Source organism: Phyllostomus hastatus, unplaced genomic scaffold, assembly GCF_019186645.2.
Source record: "Phyllostomus hastatus isolate PE091 unplaced genomic scaffold, TTU_PhHast_1.1 phas_scaffold_129, whole genome shotgun sequence".
Taxonomy (NCBI): domain Eukaryota; kingdom Metazoa; phylum Chordata; class Mammalia; order Chiroptera; family Phyllostomidae; genus Phyllostomus; species Phyllostomus hastatus.
This window is the reverse complement of record NW_025334009.1, coordinates 7595457-7616869: the sequence shown is the minus strand read 5'-3', so window position 1 is coordinate 7616869 and position 21413 is coordinate 7595457. Positions and strand designations below refer to the sequence as shown.

At 39.1% G+C, this 21413-nt stretch overlaps 1 protein-coding gene across 1 annotated transcript in view; it reads left to right on the top strand.

Moving 5' to 3' along the window:
* Positions 1-5970: 5970 nt before the first annotated feature.
* Positions 5971-21413, top strand: part of TOPAZ1 (testis and ovary specific TOPAZ 1) — a 51063-nt gene continuing 35620 nt past the window's right edge. The window contains exons 1-4 of the mRNA XM_045857364.1: positions 5971-6331; positions 6740-9191; positions 18947-19008; positions 19707-19834. Coding sequence (XP_045713320.1) covers positions 5971-6331; positions 6740-9191; positions 18947-19008; positions 19707-19834 — 3003 coding nt within the window. The remainder of the gene's footprint in view (positions 6332-6739; positions 9192-18946; positions 19009-19706; positions 19835-21413) is intronic.

Below are 21413 nucleotides of genomic sequence, written 5' to 3'. Positions count from 1 at the left end.
ACGTGTCAAAAGTAGTTTGCAAAGTTTCTTGGTACTATTGACATTTTTGCCAAATAATTTGTTGCTGTGCGGCTGTAATATACATAAAAAGATGTTTAGCAGCACCCCAGGCCTCTAACCACTAGCCATCAAGAGCAGGAGATAGCTAACATACTCAAAGTATCCAAATCAACAAAGTGATTGGTGAAAATGAAAAATATGTCTTTCATTTTACAGACAAAACTAAATGACCTTTTTGTCCAACCCAGTACCTTACAGATGGCACTGAGTTAACTCAGCATGAGTTATAGGAATATGTGACTTGCTTTCTGCTGTCAACGTGTTTTGCATCTGAAGAGGGAGGAGTCACAGTAAAGGAGTTAATGGTAGCTGAAAAACTACAGCAAAAACATAATTCCCTTTATCAAAAAAATAAACTTCAGCATTAAAGACTTCAGCATTTGATCCATATCCCAAGCAAACATGGGGAAAGCCAAGTTCTCTGGTTGTTTTATTCCCACCCACCTCCTCTGGGGCTGGATACAGCCTTATAAGCCAACCCAAATACTAGGGAAGTAGTACAAGGACGTCTCCAGGTTTAAAGTCAATAGGGTTCTCTCACTGGAAATTGTCTTTAGAGCAGCAGTGGTCTCCCATGGAAGGGAAGGAGAAACAGCCAGTGAGGCCTTGATGCGTAGATGGAGCTCTGAGGCAGAGCTCAGACTAGGCACTGCATCATTTTGGTTGGGGTACACTGGCAGGCTGCGTTAATGACCTAGGCTGGGTGGCCAGTAAGAGGTGACTCAAAGCCAGTGCTAACAAACTAGAGCAGGTGCCCAAAGAAGCACTACCTTTTTATTTAGTAATGTTCACTTTTCACAGGTCTCAGTCCTGGCTTGTCTCCAGATATATTACAGCCTTGAAACAGAATCGAGACCCGACACCTGAACCAAGTTGAGAACAGAAACCCAGGAGTTTACTATCAACTAAAATAACAACCATCTGGCCTTTTCATAGCCATGACCAAAATTAAAATGACTGGGTTGTGTTACCATGGTGATTCCGTTGTTACCATTGCAGACAGGCCTGTTCCCTTGGGTAGGGCGACAAGGTCCCCATGAACGTCATATACCACTGCACTTCTTTTTTCTAATCATTATAATTCAATTCCAAATTTCACTTTCTAACCAAAGCCTCAAAAACCCATGAAACATACTAATAGCCCAACTTCCTTTCAAGGGCCATTATACTGGGCAGACAGGATGGTTAAAATAACCCCAGGCCCTGTGCCCTTCTAGGGATGATTCTAATGTTAGATGCAGAGTTCCCCCTACTTAGGACTTCAAAAGAAGCTAAAAGTCAACCCCTTATCAATTTTAAAAAGCCATAAAGCTGAAATACAAAAAAAAATAGCTTGGAACCAAAAGTTACTCCACTGAGGCAATTGCAAATTCCCAAAGACTTAAGGAGAGGGTTTTCAAACATGCCACAGAAACAACAGTTGGCTTAGGACCTTGCTCTTTCCCCTGGTAACTGCACAGGACACCATGGTTCCTCAGAGCAAAGTTTGGACAGATGGGGCAGTGGCTGGACTCTGTGTTCTCCAGAGAGCAGATTAAATGTGCAGAGGAGTTCATTTCTTTGGAGATAGGAAGACACACTGCTGACCTTAGGTCCCCTCCACTCCTAGGCACTCAGCTTTTTCTATACACCCATTTGTTTGTCCCAGGCTCACCTTCCAAAGATCATAAAGCTCTCGTCAGTGCTACTGGAGCAGCGGGTTTCAAAAAGGATTTAGGCACAGGCTAGATTCCCCTATGACCCATAATGGCAGAGGCTGCTGGCTCAGCGAGAGCCTTTATAGCCTTGGACTAGATTTCTTGCTTAGGAAAACCTGAGCAAGAGGAATGCCATGGAGCGGAATCCATAATTTCATTCAGCTGCTTCACACAAGGGAGGCTTCACTTGAGCAACAATTGACTATTTCTAACAATCCACAGGTGGCAAATACAAGGCCCAAGGGCCAAATCCCACCCTCCACCTTGTTTTATCTGGCCTGGGATTTTGTTTCTACCCCGAGGCAGCGCCGAGCTCCTTGCCCCTAGTTAAGGAGTAATTACATTTATACAGTCCTAAAATTACATTTGGCCCTTTGAAGGCAACTGTGAGGCTGATGTGGCCTCCAGTGAAAGAGTTAAGCAATCAACACTTCCATGATTACAAAAAATATGCTAGGTGGGTTCTTAAGAAAACTGGAGTGGCTGTGTTTTTGGGGAAGTACAGGGTCATTCCCCCAAGTCTAAGGTATTATGGGGTGCAACTACCACCCAAACAGCATTTGGAAGCATGGGTTAAGTACGTGATACTCAGGCCTCATTGTACATGGGTCACACCTGAGGAGCTTAATAAGGTGCAAGTTGCTGGGTTATTTGAGCACCTGCTATAAAAGCTTTTTGCTCTGACATTACTGATGTATATACAGCAAACCATTAAAGGCAGAGAAAATAGAGACAGCACACGGAAAAGTGAGCTGTCTTCAGTAATCATTTTGGTGGTGGTGGCAGCATTAATTTTGTAGCTCTGAGGGTAGAGTGTATGTGGCATGGGAGGGCAAATGTGTAATTCTGAGATATTCTAATCTATCATCCCCTGTCTCCTTGAGAACAAGTATTATCTATAAGGGAGAAAGGAGACTACGGAGATAAGATGAAAGAAGTTAAGCAGGAATCCTGCAGTCATGAATTTGAAATAGAAGTGTTAGTATGAACTCGAAGTATTTTTATTTAGCTTCCTAACTATGTCTGCTGAAGAGGCCTAGATGATCTACCTGTCAGCAATAAGCACCTATGGCACTCAGACTGTGGTCTTAAAACACCATTTCCTATTAAGAGAAACCAAGGCTTCTTGGCCAAGTGGATAATCCCAGGGGCAGGACAGGAAACGTAGGAGATAAGCCTGGAACCCTGATAATGTATGTCACATGTTATATATCATATATTATTATGCTATAATATATTACTTTTAACTTTTAACTTTGGGGGGATACATACTTGATTACCTCTTCATCTGACAATAAATAGCTTTATAATATTTTCCTAGAGAGAATAAAAAAATCTGGTCTTTCCTTGAGCATAGTCACTTAAAACTTGTTCATAACTGGTAGTTTGGAAGCATTAACATAATAATAGCATAATATGACATAATGAGACATTTAAATATAATAATGACGTTATGTTACTTGTATAGATTTTGCAATGTTTCTGTTGTCAGCTTTTAAACCTGTAATCTCATTTCATACAGAAACTTCATTTAAGCATCTGGGAAGGAAACAAATTTTTCGGGAACTAAGGAGCAAAAGCATGGCTAGGTAGACTCAGAGGCATCTGGCAGGAAAAAGGAAGAAAGGTACGGGAGAATTTGGTAAGCAGGGCTGTATGATGTTGAGATCATCAGTGTTGGGTCAGCTTTGGGAAAAGATGAAGAGTGGCTCATTCTCTGAGGCAGGAGCAAAGGAGACTAAATATGCAATTAAGACCATAGCCAAATGATAATATGAAAATAGAATTCTGACCCACGCCTGCAGCAACCTGTCTGGTAAACTAACCCTTTACTGCAGTAGATGGCCCAGGAAGCCAGCCTGCTATACACAGACTTGTGAGCGGTCAGACCGCCACCTACTAACGATCCAGGAAGCTTGCCAATAACTACTGTAACAATCAGCCCCAAATGACCAGGACTTGATTAGTAATCAACAACTTACCTAATTTTTTGTTTCTGCTTCCAACTTAGTATCAGCCAGAGAAAGCTTTCAGCTTAAAATAATTTTTATGTTAAAGAGGCATATTTTGGGAGAACATACTCTGGTTTCCTTCAGGAGATACTCTTATTTCACTCTACAGATGAGGAAACTGAGGCTCAACGTGAACTTGGAATGAACATGTAGCCTGAAATCCTGAAAACAGTTTTTTCTAAATTCTCCTATTCTTAAACTTGTTTCCCTTTTCCCAGGGAGAATTTACAAACAGAAAAAAAAAAAGTTTCTAGATCCTTTACACCGGCTCTGTTTTATTTTCCAAAAGCTCCTTAAGGATACTCCACTTAAACTGCTCATCCAAACTGCATCACTCTCCCTCATCATACGACCATTCTTTAATGCATAACCTACGTTGTGTTCAAAACCAACAAGTTCCTCTTTAAACACGTGAAATACAAAGACTAACAGAAGGTGTCTGCCCTGAGGGAGACACAAGAAAGCAATTGAAAGCAATAGCGTGTTAGCAGGCGGGCGTGATCACCTGACCCCTCCAAGCGGAAGGAGAAAGGTAGCAGGGAAGCCTCCTTGAGGGGTGGTCACTGCAGTGAATATTGAAGGGGAGCAAACATGTAGTTCTCCAAGCAGATAAGCCAAGGAAGAATGTCCAAGACTAGCACGTGGAGAGGCCAAGGCCTGACAGAGCATGCGGAATCAGGGGAACTCCAATAGTAATCCAGCGTGGTTTAAGGGCAGGGTACGTGTAGGGTTAAAAGATCCCTCCCAGGCCCTGGCTGGTGCAGCTCAGTGGACTGAGCACCGGCTGCGAACCAAAGTGTCGCAGGTTCGATTCCCAGTCAGGGCACATGCCTGGGTTGCAGGCCACGGCCCCCAGCAACCGCACATTGATGTTTCTCTATCTCCATCCCTTCCCTCGCTAAAAATAAATAAATAAATAATCTTTAAAAAATGTATCGTTCCCCTCCCCCCTCCCCTGCAAACGATAAAATCATGACTCATATAGATGTAAAAATGAGCATGTGTTCAAGATTTTATTTCTCTCATCAGGCAGATTTCATAGCCGCCAGTCGAAAGGATAACTCCAAAGAACAGATGCATTTACAACTCAGGGATATGGAAAGGAATGTGCAAATGGATGCAAGCTGGCCGCTTCTACAGTGGGAGAGGGAAGTCAATTGAACTTCTCTAGGACGAAATTTGCATGTTTATAGGTCATTCATTATCTTGCGCTGCTACCACTTACAACTCACAGAGCTGTAGAACAGGTCCCACAGAATCAGAACCAGAATCAGAGTCAGAGTCAGCTCCTGCAACAGGGTTCAGTCCCATGCAAAACTGTCCACCGAAGCCCGACTCTCCCCCTGCAATGCTAGTGAGACAAAGTGAGGTAAGTAATCGGGAACCGCATCGCAGGGCGGTAAACACCACACTAAAGAGTTTAGACTTTGTTAGTTTCGGTCTTCGGGCAAAGGAGGTTGTTAAGGGTCACGCTGGGAAATGCCACGACCCCGTCTTCGGAGGGGCACGGCCGGCAGCACGTGGGAGCCTGACTGACACAGCACCAAGATGGCGGCGCCAACCCACTTTAGCAGGCTGACGCGGTCAGGCAGACTGGGAGCCAGAGCCAACGTCACGGCAAAGCCGGAAGAGGGGCCCACGAGCACCAAAGGCAGAATCAGACCGATCGGACGTGGGTGCGGGGGAGGACGTGGGAAGGAGCACGCCTGTCAGGGTTCCCGGGCTCCCGGCGGTGCACCATCCACACTCGAGGAGCGTGAGGAGCGACCTGTGAGGAAGGAGCGCCCGGCAGGCCCAGCCAGAGGCCGGGCTGCCTCCGGAATGGCTCAGCGAACATACCGGGCGGGCGGGCAGATGGAATGGGACCTCCGGAGGCTCGGCCGACGGTGGGGTTTAGGAGCACACAGGTGTACAGTGCAGCAGGGGGGACAAGAGCCCCCCGAACGGTTCCCAAACCGCGGGGACCCCGGCGAGCCCTCACCACAGAGAAGCCCGAGAGGGCGCCGGCGGCTCCTCCACACGCAGTGCCCCGCGCGCCTGCCCCGGCCCGGCCCGGCTGCCCACTTCCGCTTCCGGTCGGCCCTAGGTGGTGGGCGAAGAGGAGCAGGCGGGCAGGCAGGGGAGCATCCGCACCCTGACGAGAGCAGACCTTCGCGCGGACCGTGGGCTCCTCAGCGGGCAGCGCGGGCGGGCGGGAGCTGATGCGGTGGCCACCGGCCTCAGGCTCCACGATGTCCTCCATGCGTGAGGGCGACGCGCGAGGCCTGAGGAAGCGAGGGCGGCGGCCACAGCCGGGCGAGGCGGGAGCCTGCGGCCCTGAAGCCGGGCGGCGTGAGGAGAACAGGCAGAAGAGGAGAATGGTGGCCCGGGCGTGTGTGAGAGAGAAGGTGGAGAAGGACACGGCAGGTGAGGCGTCCGGGGCTGGGGAGGCCCCAGGGAGGTGGCGAGTGGGTGGGTCGGGAGTGGGAGGGCACGTAGGACCTTCGCACCCGTGGGCCTCGCAGGGCGTGGGAACTGAGGAGGCGGCGGAGCTCCCCTTGCAAACGAGAGGACAGAGAGCAAGCCTGCAGGGCCGGGGGTCACTCCCTCTCGAGCCTTTGCACCCCAGCCCCCTCCATCTTTGTGTGACCACGAGAGTGGAATCAGCGTGGGCTTTCGTGATGACCAGGACAGAGGTGGAAGACGGGTGTGTTTGTTCATTTAGGAGCTCCTGGTCCGAATTCCCATAAGAGGAATTCCTGTCAGCGATCCATTTTGGCTCGTGTGCAATGACCGTGATGCTCGAGGTTGTGGGGGGTATTGAGCTGACTTAGAATTTATACAGGTTCGTATGTAGTTCCTTAACAGAAATGAGGGAAATTTCAAGGGAAATAAAACTGGATGGCATCACATTTTTTTTAATTTCATGTAGTATTGCTTTTTCCACGTCAACATAAAATCTTTTCTGGTATGTTTTGTCGTTTTGATCAGCCAGGGAAAAAAGAAAACTTACCGGAGCCTCAAGCGATGATCCACAGCCAGGGACTAACCTGGTAAGGAAGGAATCATTAACCAGTTCGGAATCTTTCCAAACAGTGGAGTGTGGTGAATTTCAAAGTACAGCTGTCTTACAGTCTTTGGGTAAGGAAGTTTTGGTAGACGGCATTAAAAGAAGAATTGGAATTAAAAAACACAGAAGCTTAGAAAGCCCACCTTTCAAAATAACTGAAAATCACGCTACACAAAATATAAAGGTTGGATGCCAAGATGAACTGTGCAAGAATACTTCAAAATATTCTTATAACAGCTTGTCACCTGCAACAGAAAATAATTCCATTTTAAAATTACACGATTGCAGTTGTATCCCCCATTCCAAGGATAGTAATGATGAAAATAACCTCACATATAAACCTGATGGTGGATGTCTGCACGTACCAGAGGATTCCTCGGAGTTAAAGAAGGAAAACCTTAGGAGTCTTCCAGATAAGAGGGACACAAATAATATTCCTCACTTTTCAAAAACTGAAGAAAACTTAATAGAAGTAAATAAATTACTGCTTGAAGAAACTGATTTATACCAAAGTAAAACTAATGGCTTGCTTCCCCGTCTTCAAAGTGTAAAAAATAAATACTCAGTAGAGGAGAGCAATGTTGGGAGAAAACCCAGGAAAAGGATGAAGATGTTTGAAAAAGGAGATGAAATGGTTATCAAGGTGACCTTCCCTAATGTACATAACAAGTCTGAGTTGCTGTTACAAGAAAACCAAATAGGTGCTGAAGGCAAAGAAACAGAAACTTTAAACATTTTGAGAAAAGTAAACCATAGTACACTCTCTCCAATGGATCATTTATCAAGTCTTCCAGAAACAGAAGGAAAAGACACAAGTCCTGAGCATCATGTAAATACTATGTTTCAGAAAACCCTTGAGCCACTTTTGAAAGAAGAAACAAAGAATGTGTCAGAGCCCTTAGGATGTGAAAGTATGGAGCCAGAAGAATATTTTAAGCCAGTGAAAAGCTCACCAGTGAAATCACCTACTAATTGCCATTCTGTTGAAAAGAGATCATGGGAAGACTTAAGAAATGAAACTGAAGAATCAAAGTTCAGCTGTCACAGAACAATTCCAATGACAGGTAAAAGAACTTGGCCTTGTTATTCATGTGCTAGAATATCTGCTCAGTGTTGGAAAAAGACTTCCATGCCAAAATCAGATTACTCTCTTCCTGATTCTGGGGCAAGTTTTAGGCAAGATGATTTTCCTAAACACCAAACAAATCAAATTCACTTAACTGACTCCAGATTATCATTACAGTGTTCCATAAAAGAGACAAACAGTGACTCTTCAAGTAAAGAAAAACTGGATTCTAATTTAAATGGTTTGTCTTCAGTCTCTGAAGTAGCCTCTGCTGTACAACGTACTTTGAAGGTTACAAAGGAACCTGTAATCAATGATGATAAAAAGATGAAGTCTGAGGAACCGAGCCGTAGTGGGTCAGAGGTAGTTTCCAATACAACTGAAGATCCTCAACTAACTAATGAGACTCAAAACTTAATAGGAAGTAAAAAAAAAGATAGAGGGACTTTAACAAAACTTAATTTGACAGTGACTTCCCAGGACAGCCAAGAGGCAAATCACTCTGCAGGCAAAACTATTCACCGAAAAGCATGTATTGCTAAACCAACACTTGTGGTTCCAGACTTGGTTAAAATATTGAATACAGGACGGCTGACTAATTTTAAAATTCCTTTACTCAAGAATAAAACAGAAAAAAGAAAAATAAATGCCAAATCATCAGAGAGAGAAGCATATAGTCCCCTAGAGCTTCTTGACAGTTTATCTGGGGCAGAGGTAAGACAGAACAAGAGTAAAGAGACTGTCTCCACGATAACTTCAGGACCTCAATCTTTGAACATACAAAATGATGTCATTCCAGGGCAAGCTAGTTCTGACTCATACTGCAATAAGAATTCCTGTAGTACTTCTTCAAGTTTCCCAAAGCAAGGTAATACTAATAAACCTTCCAGCTACATCTCTGAACTAGGCAATACTGTTTCTAATAAGAAAGCTGTTTCTCTCACAATTGAAAATAATACTTGTTTTTGTGATCCTGGTTGTATAGAGAAAAGTCCTGCCTTCTGTTCTAATGAACAAGAAACATTCAAACAAGTTTCCTCTGAAGTTAGTGACAGAAAAACAACTAAGAACTTTTCAGATATTAAAATTATTCCAGATATTCTTAAAGCATATGAAGATGATGTCCTCTTAATTGATGTAATTCAAGATGACCCAGACCTCTTTGGAGTCTCCAATGAAGGGGATCTCTCATTTACTTCAGAGGTCCCCATGATAAGCCAGGAGCCCAGTGTTGCTGAAGAGCACCAATCAACAGACTCCAAGCATGTGGAGCTTCCCCCCAAGAAAGAGCCATGTGATAACTTAAGGTATGCATGTTCAAGTATGCCTCTTGGTACTTGAGGAAGTTTCAAAAGCACTTTGATTCTCTTAGGTGTCACTAATTTATTTAGTAATCATTGAAGCTCCATTATTTTTAACCCAATTATTAAATATGATATAGCATACTATTGCTGAGACAGGGAAATGGCATTATGCTAAAACTCATCATTGAAATAAAACAATTACATATATGTTGGAAATTTTAATGGAGCAGATTGACTGTTAAGAATTAAAATGGTGGTTTATTAAATGGCTTTTTAAATTACTGAAATTGCTTCCTTCAAAGTCAATTCAATTTATTTTCATGTGTTCTTTAATTATTGTCAATATAGAGATATACTTTCATTTCAGCCAAGGTACTTATTAAGAATAGTGCTATATGTTTTAACCCATTTTCTGTGACTTCTTTGTTAGATGAAAAATTCATTTTTGAGGGAACAGAGAAGTCTTGCAAAAGTCTTGGAAAAGTTTATTTGAAGTAATTAGGAAGTAGAATCAAAAGTTAGACTAATTTTCAGAAGAAAAGAGTATAAAATTGTTTGTGGCTTTAAGGTTATGGTTTTAAATGATGATTTAGTACCCAGTGAGGGCAGATTTGCCTGGTGCAATTTTAAATGGAGGCAAGTGGCAGTCTGGAGCTACTCTGAGTTGGCCCAAATATTCTTTAATAGTATGCTATATTTTACAAACTTGTATAATTCTCCAAGCTCTAAGTTATATTTGTATGTTGCAATACTTGAATATTATAATGTTCTGTGAACAAACGCAAAAGGAAACATGAAAACACTTTCCACTAAGATTCACTGGTACATGACTTAAATCTCTCTAGTATTTATAAATTTTAGTTACTTTTGTGATGCCATATTCTTGATGTTCCTTCTTGATGTTCTTGGTGTTATAAGAACTTGTAATTTATCACCACATGCAGTACTTTCTATGTGTCAAATGGAGAACTAGGAGCTTTATCATTTATTTTTAACAATGTAATGAAGTAGGATTGTAATCGGCCCGTTTTGAAGATGGAAAAAATGAAGATGGTAAGTTGTTACTTGCCCGAGGTCACACAGCTAGTAACAGAATCTGGATTTGAACCCAGGCCTGTGTTTAAAATTAGTGGTTAAACCCTGACCAGGTGGTTCAGTTGGTTGGCAAGTCATCCCATCACCGAAAGGTTGTGGGTTTGAACCCTGGTCAGGGTACATATCTAGGTGGGGGATTCAATCTCAGGATAGGACAGAAGGCAGCTGATCGATGTCTGTCTGTCTGTCTGTCTGTCTCTCTCTCTTTCTCTCTTTGTCTCCCTCTCTCTCTCTCTCTTTCTGTCTGTCTCCTCTCTCCCTCCCTCCTGCACCCCCCTCCACCACCCCTTCAGTCTCTAAAATCAGTAAACATATCCTTGGGTGAGAATTTAAAAAAAAATAATGGTTAAGAGCTTGACCATCATAGTCTCACCTAGGTTTTTAAATTTTTTCCTTGCCACTTAATAACTATGTGGTCTTTTTATACTCTGGCTTCTCTTCAGATTTTATAAATCTTTCACTCTTTAATAGCTATGTGATCTTTTAGGCAGATTATTTTACCTTAACTGTAAAAAGGGAGGATAACTTGCTTCAGGGTTGTAAAGATTAAATCAAAGAATGGATGGGAAAGTTTTTAGCATGGCACTGGGTAAGTAGTAAGGGCTCGATAAAAGGTAGTGAAGATGATTTTAACTCTTATATACCATGCTTCTTTGGGGAATATGAAAGGAAATTAGAGTACATCCTGCATTCAAGAGCAAACATTTCTGTTAGCTAACAAGATGTCAACAATGAGCTATTGCCAGAGATAGAGAAATATTGTGAATTGGGCAGGTAGTTTATTTTTTATTCTCTTGTTGCTTTAGAATAATGACTGATTTTGTAAAAATGGTACATGTTCATTACATCAAAGTGTAAAAGGGTTGGAATTCCACCATCCCAAATAGCAAATTAATTGCCAACAATTTGTATGCATCATTCCAGACATCTATCTAGGCATATATCTGAATACAATTTTAGAACAATTAGATCATGCTGTTTTTTAGTAATAACATTTAATTTTATTTACACTTCACCGGGTGGAGGGGGGACTGAAATGAAACCAAAGGAATTGCTGAATCAATATACTTCTTTATAACAAGAAATTAGTTCCTAAAAGGCTCTTAATAAAAAAAAGTTTGTTTGAATTTTGTTGTGACTTTTGAAAATTGTGTTCTAACTTCAGACAGCAGCATTTGCTTTCCTGATATGAAAAAATAAACATATAATACATATTCAGTTTTTCTCCCAATCTTGTCCCCCACATTTTTGTTAACATTTTTTGTTTTATATTGGTATACCTGTGCCAATTCCATTATTTTCAATAATCTGAGTTTCCAAAGACACTTACTCTTAGTTCTGTGAAACTGATTCAGTCCTCACCACCAATCCTTTGGCTTTCCTCTAATCTTGACAATTTTGATTCATTTCTTAGTTGGCTAGAGTTCAGAGCAATTTTTTTTGAAGAAGAGTTCCTGATTGCTCTGTTCTTTAGGATCTTGGGTACATAGAATGACTTGCCTAAGAGCAAATTTGGTATAAAATTACTAGTTTACATTTTTCCTTCTCAACTATGTAGCCATTCTTTCTGTTTTCTGGCTTTGAGTATTGTAGTGGAAAAGTCTGAGGCCAAACTAATTCTCTTGTCACCCTTTCTGAAGTGCCTTCTTTTTTCTCCCCCTTCCTGCTTTCTTTCTTGGTATGGGTAATTATGTGTTGGTCTTTCCTGGACAAGGTGAACCATTTTGGCTTGATTCAAATTTAATTTAGACAGTTTTTCTATTGTTGTCTTTGAACTTGATTTTTCTTTTTTTATATACTTTTAAAAATTTTTATTGAATTTATTGGGGGTGACATTGGTTAATAAATTCTACAGGTTTCAGGTGTACAGTTCTAATACATCATCCGTATATTGTATTGTGTATTCACAAAGTCTTTCTTCTACCTCCCCCAACCCCCTTTCCCTCTAGTAATCACCATACTGTTGCTTGTATCTATGAGTTTTGGGTTTGTTTGGGTTTTTGTTTGTTGTGCTTAATTCCTTCACCTTTTTCACCCACTCCTCTAACTCCCCCTCCACTCTAACAGCTGAGAGTCTGTTCTCTATATCTATGAGCCTGTTTCTATTTTGTTTGTTTATTTTGTTCATTAGATTCCACATGTAAGTGAAATCATATGGTATTTGTCTTTCTCTGGCTGGTTTATTTCACTTAGCATAATATTCTTCAGGTCCATCCATGCTACCACAAAAGGTAAGATTTCCTTCTTTTTATGGCCAAATAGTATTCCATTGTATAAATATACCACAGTTTTTTTTAATCCAGTAATCTACTGATGGGTATTTGGGCTGCCTCTAAATCTTGGCTATTGTAAATAATACTGCAATAAACATAGGGGTGCATATGTTTTTTCAAATCAGTGTTTCATGTTTCTTTACTTCAAAAACACCCATTATACTTTTATTGGCTCCTCTTTTTCTTTCATATCTGCTTCTGAAGTTTTGGTTTTTAAATAAACTTGAAAATTTCCTTAGAAGTTATTTTAATATTTTCTTTTTTTCTACACTGGAAATATGAGTTTTACAGTCAACCATAGTGCCAGGATAAACCTTAACATGAAAAAATAGAGGTATGAGAGCCAGTGGGTCTGCTAATAGTTGTTAATGGTTCTAAAACTAAATGAAGCTTAAAATATAATTCCAGATTTTAGCTCTCTCCCTTTTAGCAGTAAGTTGTTAGTTCATATACTCCCTTTTCCTCACTCTAAGACACTAAGAGGTTGAAGCCTCTTAGAATGAGTTTCTATTTTACAGAAATAGAAATTGAAGGTGGAGGACTAGGCCCAAACAGCCTCAGAAATCTGGACTGCCTGTTACTGGAAAAACAGGTAGACAAACTTGAGTTGATTTCATTGTTGGGAGAAGTATTCTCAAACCTGGTTACGGAGAATGCTTAAGTATTTAAGTTATGTTAGAATGCTTATTCATTGTCAGTCTGCACAGTGGGGTAAGTTCATATTAAAACCCATAGCATTAGAAGCATGTTAGAATTAATTCATTAGAACTTGAACTAATGAGCTTGGAAATATAATTTGTAAAACTTTTGTATTAGCCTGTAAGTATAGCTGGAGAATGTCTATAATAGCCAGTGATTGGCAGTTAATTTGTACTAGAATATAGGATTATCTTCGATCACAATTATATTATGTGCTAAAATAACAGTTGAGTGATATTATATAGTAGGTTATTGAGATTTTAAGAATCTGCCAAGTAGTCAAGGGAATTACTATATAGCTAGGGTAGTAAGGGGAACTGATATGTTTGGAACAAAGATGTATAAACTGAGGTACCAAGAATACTAATAGTTTAGAAAAGTGCAATGAAAGGACATCTTGGAAAAGTAAAAATTTGTACTGATTCAGGAAGTTTGGATTGATTTAGCTTAATGAAGGGGACAAAAGGAAAAATTTTGGTGTGAGAAGAGAAATAATGAAGAAAATGTGGACCAAAAAGGTATAGATAGGTATGGATATGGTTGCGTGGGAAGGTTATGAAGTCTTGCCTGACTTTTTTGGATAGAGGTTGGAGCCCCTCTGTAGTCCCACAGCAACTTTTGCTACCTCACTTATGGTACTGATTTCATGATAATATAATTTACATCTCTCTCACCTGCTCAACTGTTGGACTTCTTGGGGTAGAAAATGTTCATGTCTCATATAACTTTGTAAGCCCAGTCACTCATACATTGAGGAACGGGAGAGAATTAAGATTTCAGTTCCTACTGTATTGTAGGCTGTTTCTCAAGCATTGAAATACATGTAAATGGAGACCAAATCCTTTCTTTCTATGCTGATGTTAAAGAATGTTGAGAAATAAAACTTGATAACTGGGGTGATGTCACATTAAGAAGGTTTGAAAGTTAAGCATCAAAATTTGAACTCAGTACAAAATTGGTGCTGATGATTAATGAGGATCAGTGACACCACCTTTGCAACTTTGACTTAAGTCCATAATGAGTCACTGTACCTTCTAGAGCTGGTAAATAATAAACAAACTTCTCTTGGAAATACCTAGCACTAATGCACAGAAAATAAAAGCCTATCACTTTTACCCAGGTATTTGTGTTCCATTAGACCCATACCTAGCATGGGTCTATCCTGGGCAGATTACCAAGTAACCAAATCCACTTGTTTTCTCAGAATCTGATTTAACCTCAGTTTGTTCCCCAAGAGATTGGCTTTGTAGAGGAGTCTAATCACCAGTTGTACTATACCAAATGACAAAAAAAAAGTTTCCACCAAAAGTAAAAGTCATTTTTTTCTCTCCCTCATTTATAGGGGTGGGCAAAAGTAGGTTTGCAGTTGTGAGTACATGAAACACAGTTTATTCTTCTATTATTTAATTGTAACCTGCGTGCCTTTCCATATGAACAACTGTAGATCTACTTTTGCTCACCCCTGTATTTGGACTTTTGGACCTGCTTTGCAGGAAGTTTACTTTGTTCCATTCTCTCCACCGAATTTCTGAGTCACTCTTAACTATAGTGCAACATTTTACACTTAATTGTGAGAACTGATATTTGGTGTCTACCCTGTACTAGATAACATCACTTATATTTTTTTCATGTGGTGGGATAATTCGGAGGTTGAAACTGTCCCTAATACATTTAAAATTGAGTCAAAGTGATTAACTTTCCAAAGAATACACAGCTAGTGCCAGAACTGATATCTAAACCCAGGGCAACCTGCTCCAAAGTTTGTCTGCCCTGCATAAAACAGCATGCCTGAAAGAGTGGCATTTTTGGTTCTATGACTTTAATTTGATTGCTCTACAGATTGCCACAGTACTTTATTTTACTTTTGATCTTTTCTCTCATCTCTTCCTACTCTTTAAAGTAGCTGGTGGGGCAATATAAAGAAGCATAAATCTGATTTTGGCGGGGGGGGCCATATATACCATTATTTCTTGTCTTTGCTGAAATAAATGGCATTGTACTTGATGGAGTAATTGTAATATCAGGAGACCTAGCACCTCACAACATGGCATCAGGCTAGTGAACCTCTGACCTAATGAAATAGATACTGTAATATTTAATTGCCCAATAAATTTTGACAGTCCTATTCAGAAACAGAATATGTGAATGTAAATGAACATTGACCACAATCAACTACTTAGTATCTCAAAAGGAAGCAATAACATTCTGACCTTTTCTTGGGCAATAGTTTTCAAACTTGTTCTGCTAGTAATTATTCTTGAGCAGTCATCTTCAAACATTGTTGTCAATTACCCCAGTAAAGATACATTTTACATTACAATCCAGTACATACTTATGAATGTGTGAAATAATAGATTTACAAAAACAGTATTTTCCTTAGTTCAAGTGATGTACCGTATTTTGTACTTTAGTCTGTTTTATTTTTAAAAACAATAGTCCTGGCCCTGGCTGACGTGGCTCAGTGGATTGAGTGCCAGCCTGCGAACCAAAGGACCGCCAGTTTGATTCCCAGTCAGGGCACATCCCTGGGTTGTGGGCCAGTTTAGGTCTCCAGTAGGGGGCATGAGAGAGGCAACCACATATTGATGTTTCTCTCCCTCTCTTTCTCCCTCCCTTCCCCTCTCTCTAAAATAAGTAAATAAAATCTTTCTTTTTAAACAGTCCTGGTTGGAACCCATTAAATTTCATCACCCTCTTAAACAATTCTCTGATAGAAGATAAGTGTTGTAATCTGAGTAGTTCTTCAGAAGCCTCTCTTGTTCTCTCCTATTCGCTCAAATCTTCTCTTTTGCTTCTCTGTTCTGTAGCCTGAGCCACCTCTGCTTGTTCCTCTTTTGCTCCTTCTGTTCTTTGTTTCCCTCTTCATTCCATCAAGACAGAACTATAACTTTACACTCTACAAATACAAAACTGTAAAATATTTCATGAGGATTATAATTTTGCGTAATTTATTATTTTTTAAATTTAGGTGAATTTAACCTCTTGTGTCCCTCAAATTGGAAAAAAACTATATTACTTATAACAAGGGTGGCACATGCAATTTTACTTTCCTTGTAAAGGAAAGTAAAATACTAAAAAGTTTCTCACACTTGTAAACTATGTCAGCAATACTAAAATACAATCTAATACTTTGAAATTAAAGCACTTCACTTGCTATACTTATTAATATTTTTTGTTCTTTCAGGAATAACCTCCTCTATGTCTGAAGATCATACCTATTATGAATGTAACTTTCAGGATAATTAATTATAAACCACAGAAACATCCCTTAGTCCTTCTCTGTTGAATCACTTAATCCTGTTCATGCTATTACCTTATTTCATGATTTTTCCTCATCTCAATTTTCACTGCTAGTGTCTTACTCATCTTTCTCTTGGATTATTGTGATGAGCTCCTGGTTAATCTCCAGAACTCTTTTAGTATAACCTCTCTATGGTGTTACTATGAAATAGATATTAATCTGTCAATGACTGCTCACAGTATTTCAGTGGCTTTCAGCCCCTGGTGAATAGAGTCTAAATTGCTTGGTATGGCTTTTTAAGGCTCTGTACTGGATCTACATCCATTTTCTCTTTAACAATTATGTTGTTGGGGGGATAAAAAAAAGTGGAGTGAAAGGCTAATGAAAGATAAACACAGCAAGAAGCTTACTGTTTCCACAGTATGTAATGTACTTGAATCCTTTTGCATGTTTATCTGGAAGTCCCTTTCTCTTCATTCAGTTATGCTTCAAATCACATCTGAGATGTTTTTCTAGGGACTTGTTCCAATAGTCTTCTTGTATATTTTGTCTGCTTGTATGTGAGCCTCCCCCTTAACACTGGGAGTTCCTAGACAGGAGAGAGACATCTTCATTTGGGTCTCCCTCATGTCTGGCCAGGAGGAGGTTAAGTACTGAGTATATACAGAGCAACTGGCCAGACATGGGCCTTGTTCTCACAGCACTTTTAGTCTGTCAAGGAAGGCAAATAATTAAGCAACTACTATAAAATACGATAAAAGTGCAAGATACTGAAGGTGTCCTGGGCAAAGTGACATTTAAGATGAACACTAAAGGATGAGTAGGAACTTGCCAATAGGTGAAGAACAGTGAATAGAATTTTGTCATAGAAGGACTAGCCTATAAGAAGGCCCACAGGGAAGAGCATGTCACAACTGAAAAGCAGAAATAACAAAAAAAATATGAAGCTAAAGAATGTGCAGAAATCTCCGTCATGAAGGGCTTTACAAATAGAATGACCATAGAATTTATCTTCTGAATTGGAAAACTTTTGAGATGGAAATGGGGCGGTATTCATAATTAATATGCCAGGATAACAGGCATGAATAGACCATCCTAGATAAACTAGAATTCACCAAGAGTTTGAACTTTATCCTAAGAGATATAGGGATCCACTGAAGGACTTTCAAGTAGCAAGAGAATCTGATTAGATTTACATTTTAAAAATCACAGCTCTGTTGTGGAGAATAAATTAACAGGGAACTATTGTAATATTTATATCAAAAGGGCATGATAATTTCCAACATAAGTGGGAGTGGATTTGAGAGCTTTAGAAAGTACAGATTTATTAATTACATGGGAGTGAGGCCAGTGATAGGGGTTAGGGACGATAACCTGGTTTCTCTCATTTTAAAGAGGAGTATTACAATTCTCTTATGCAAAGGGACAGGATTAGGGAGGGGTGCTGGTCACGAGGCCAAGTTAAGACATGTTGAGTTGGAGAGACATTTGAAATAATGAAATAGAAATATTCCAGTAGACGTACGAGTCCAAGGAGGTATGAGTTGGGAAAGAAGGTATGTTAGCGGGGAAAAATACTTCCTGTTTCCAAAGACTTCAGAATGGTGTATATAAAATGTTGTGTTCAGTTTTTCTTTTTCTGGACTATTTAGGATAGGTTTAATAAAACCCATTAATTAAATGAATAAATGGTGGGATTACGAGTGTCTATTATATCTTATTCTATGTACTTTTATGCATTTTTGTCTAAATTTTTAAAAATGAAATAGTACCTGACCATTTGTTTTTGAGTGGCTCTTATAGATGTGGTTTTCATTTGTTGAGCCTATGCTATTGGCTTTAAGAACACATTATCTCATTTAACCCTCACAATAACCTCATGGGTAGGTGGTATTCTCACTTTACACATATGATTAGACTCAAAGAAGTTAAATAAATTCACCATAGTTAACAGAAAGTAGTAGAACAGTATTTAAACCCACGTTGGTCTAACCCTGATCTCCATAGCTTTACCCTTAGAACCATATGTTGTCTTCAGTGACCACAAAAACAAACAAACAAACCAAAACCTTCAAACTGCTCTCATACTGTGTACCTTTTACATTGGCAACAAGACATGTGTACACATACTTGAGAGTGGAAGTTAAACATTATCTTGTATTGGTGTGATACTTGAAAATTTTTAAAGGCTTGGTATATGTCATCAAATTCTCTCTGAGCAACAGAGTTTGAATGGCAGCATCCCTAAAAATTGAAGCGCATGGAGTTGAAGGACCAAATTAGGAATCTGCTTGGAAATGCTGGGTTCTGAGTCCCTATCGAGTTCTCTGTCCTTGGAGGAGAACTCATGTTCACCAGCTGCTAAGGCTGGTATTATATCCGGTTTGGAGAAGTAGATAGTTCTGCATAGAGTATGTTATAATGTTTAAGCTCTGTTTGCTTTATAATAGAGAACTCCCTGTACTGGATCCTGGATTGGCAAAGTCAGAGAACTGTGCTTCCGTACCAGCAGGTAAAATTTCACATCTTCAGTATATTCAGTATCAAAGTATCTATTCAGACCTCCATTCAGGCCTAGTCAAAATATATTCATTAAAGGAAGCTTTGCATTTTAGAGTCTGTTACAACATATGTTTTATAGTTTGTCAGTTTTTCTCATTTTAATTGCCTGGTTGGCAGATCAGATTTTGAGAAATTTTATTTGATTATTTCATAAATAACTTTGTTAGGCATTATCTACAAAATACAAATAATTGACCTTAGCAATCTTTGTAGTCTTATTTTGAAATTGAAATATATATGTAAGTTTTATCACATTTTAAATCTGAGTTCTTTAAATTTTTTTATAATTAACATCTGATTATCAGTTTAAATATCTAGGTCTTTAGAGGAAGTAACAAATTTGAAAGTTAATTTTACTTTGACTTTAAAGTTTTAGAAATATATTGAAAATAGCTAGACATGATCAAGAAGGATTCTTAAATTTATCTTGATATGTCTCAATTTTGTTTTACTGCCACTTTTTTTATACCATATAAGAGTCATTTGATAAAGAGGAATAATTGTGTAACTTGCTGAAAACTCTACTTCATATTTTTCACATTGGACTTTAAAAGACTATGAATTCTTTCTCATTTGTAGAATAATCTTTGAATGACTTGGTTATTTTGTTGTTAGTAGTTCCTACAGTTGAATATTATTTCTTTTCAGCAGATGAGATAACATTTGATTTTAAAGATGAAAGCATTTCCTTAGGAGAAGTTACTAATAAGACCTCTCAAAGTGAAAAACTGGGAGACTTCAGTGAACACATAAAAAGTTCAGACTTGGATGAAAAGGTACTAGGGAATATTTTGTGTTTTCTTATTTTGGGGTTTAAACAGTGGTAGTACAGAAATTCATCTTAACAGTGTCATCAGATGAGTGTGTAACTGCTTCTTATTGACTAAAAGAATCATATTCTTTGGGCCAGGGGATATATTGCTTAATGATTTACATGAGCACAGTGAGAGGGTTTAGGAACTTCCGAGGATAAATAGGTTGACTTATAGGACATAAGCCTGACCTACCACTTTTCTGCTTTTATACAGTTTTCTGTGTATTTTTAGAAATGCTTTCTTAGCAATATTATATTTATGTGTAGATATGAGGGGGGACCCCCCAAAAAAACAGAATTATCTTCTATGGAGTAGATCCCTTGTAGCACGGGCTTCCCCCACTAAGTGAGTCTTCTAGGAACCCATCTGTATCAGTGTACCAGCTGGATTGTTGTGAGAAGCTGTGTTGGCTTCTTTGAAGACATTCAAGTGTTTGCCCATTTCATGATAGGTGATTTGTGAATGCACCTGCCCACGCCGCACTGAGTGTTTGGCTGTTTTTGACCAAAAATGGCATGACTCCCATGCCCCATCTTCCCTATTCACCCAATCTCATCCCAAGTGACTTTTTTCCTCAAAAGGAAACATTTTGCCAATGTGGAAGAGGTGAAACAAAAACAGCAGAAGTACTAAAAGGCATCAAAATCAATGAATTCAAAAACTGTTTCGATCAGTGGAGGAAAATGTTTTGATGGGTGTATTGCATCAAATGGAGAGTACCTTGAAAGTAACTGAAGTTTAAACACATAAAAATAAATGCACAATTTTTTATAAATAAATTCTGGGATTTTTTAGTCCCCCTCCATATATATTTTATTTATGTGTGTGTGTGTATGTGTGTGTGTATATATATATGAACATATACATATATACACACATACATATGTGTATACATACTCATATAGTCTTTTCCAGAGACCTTATTTTTTCTTTTTTCTGTGTATCACAGTCTGAATTCATATGTAGTGATTTTTAGGTTTACCATGGTAGTAATTTGTTAATGATTCTAGTTTTGAGTCCTAGATAGTTAAAATGCTAGTGTACTTTATACTTTTAACTTTTCATTTTGAAATAATTATAGATTCACAGGAAGTTGCAAAAGTAGTACAGAGAGGATTTATCTACCCTTCACATAGTTTTCTCATGATTACACCTTAAAGTATAATACCAGAAACAAGAATTTGATAGTACAATGAGTGTGTGTGTATATGTATAGTTCTGTGTATTTTATTAAGTGTGCAGGTTTTTTTGTAGGCACTACTGCAATCAAGAGAATTATTCCATCATTACAAAGATCTCCCATAGGTTACCCCTTAGTTACACCTCCCTCACTACCCCTTACATGCCTAACATTAATATGTTTTCCATCTCTGTAATTTTGGTATTTTGGTATTTTTGACAACCACTAATCTGTTCTCCCTTTCTATAATTTTGCCATTTCAAGGATGTTATATAAATGGAATCATACAGTATGCAACCTCTTTAGATTGTTTTTTTTTTCACCTAGTGTAATCCTCTGGATATTCATTAAGTTTGTTGC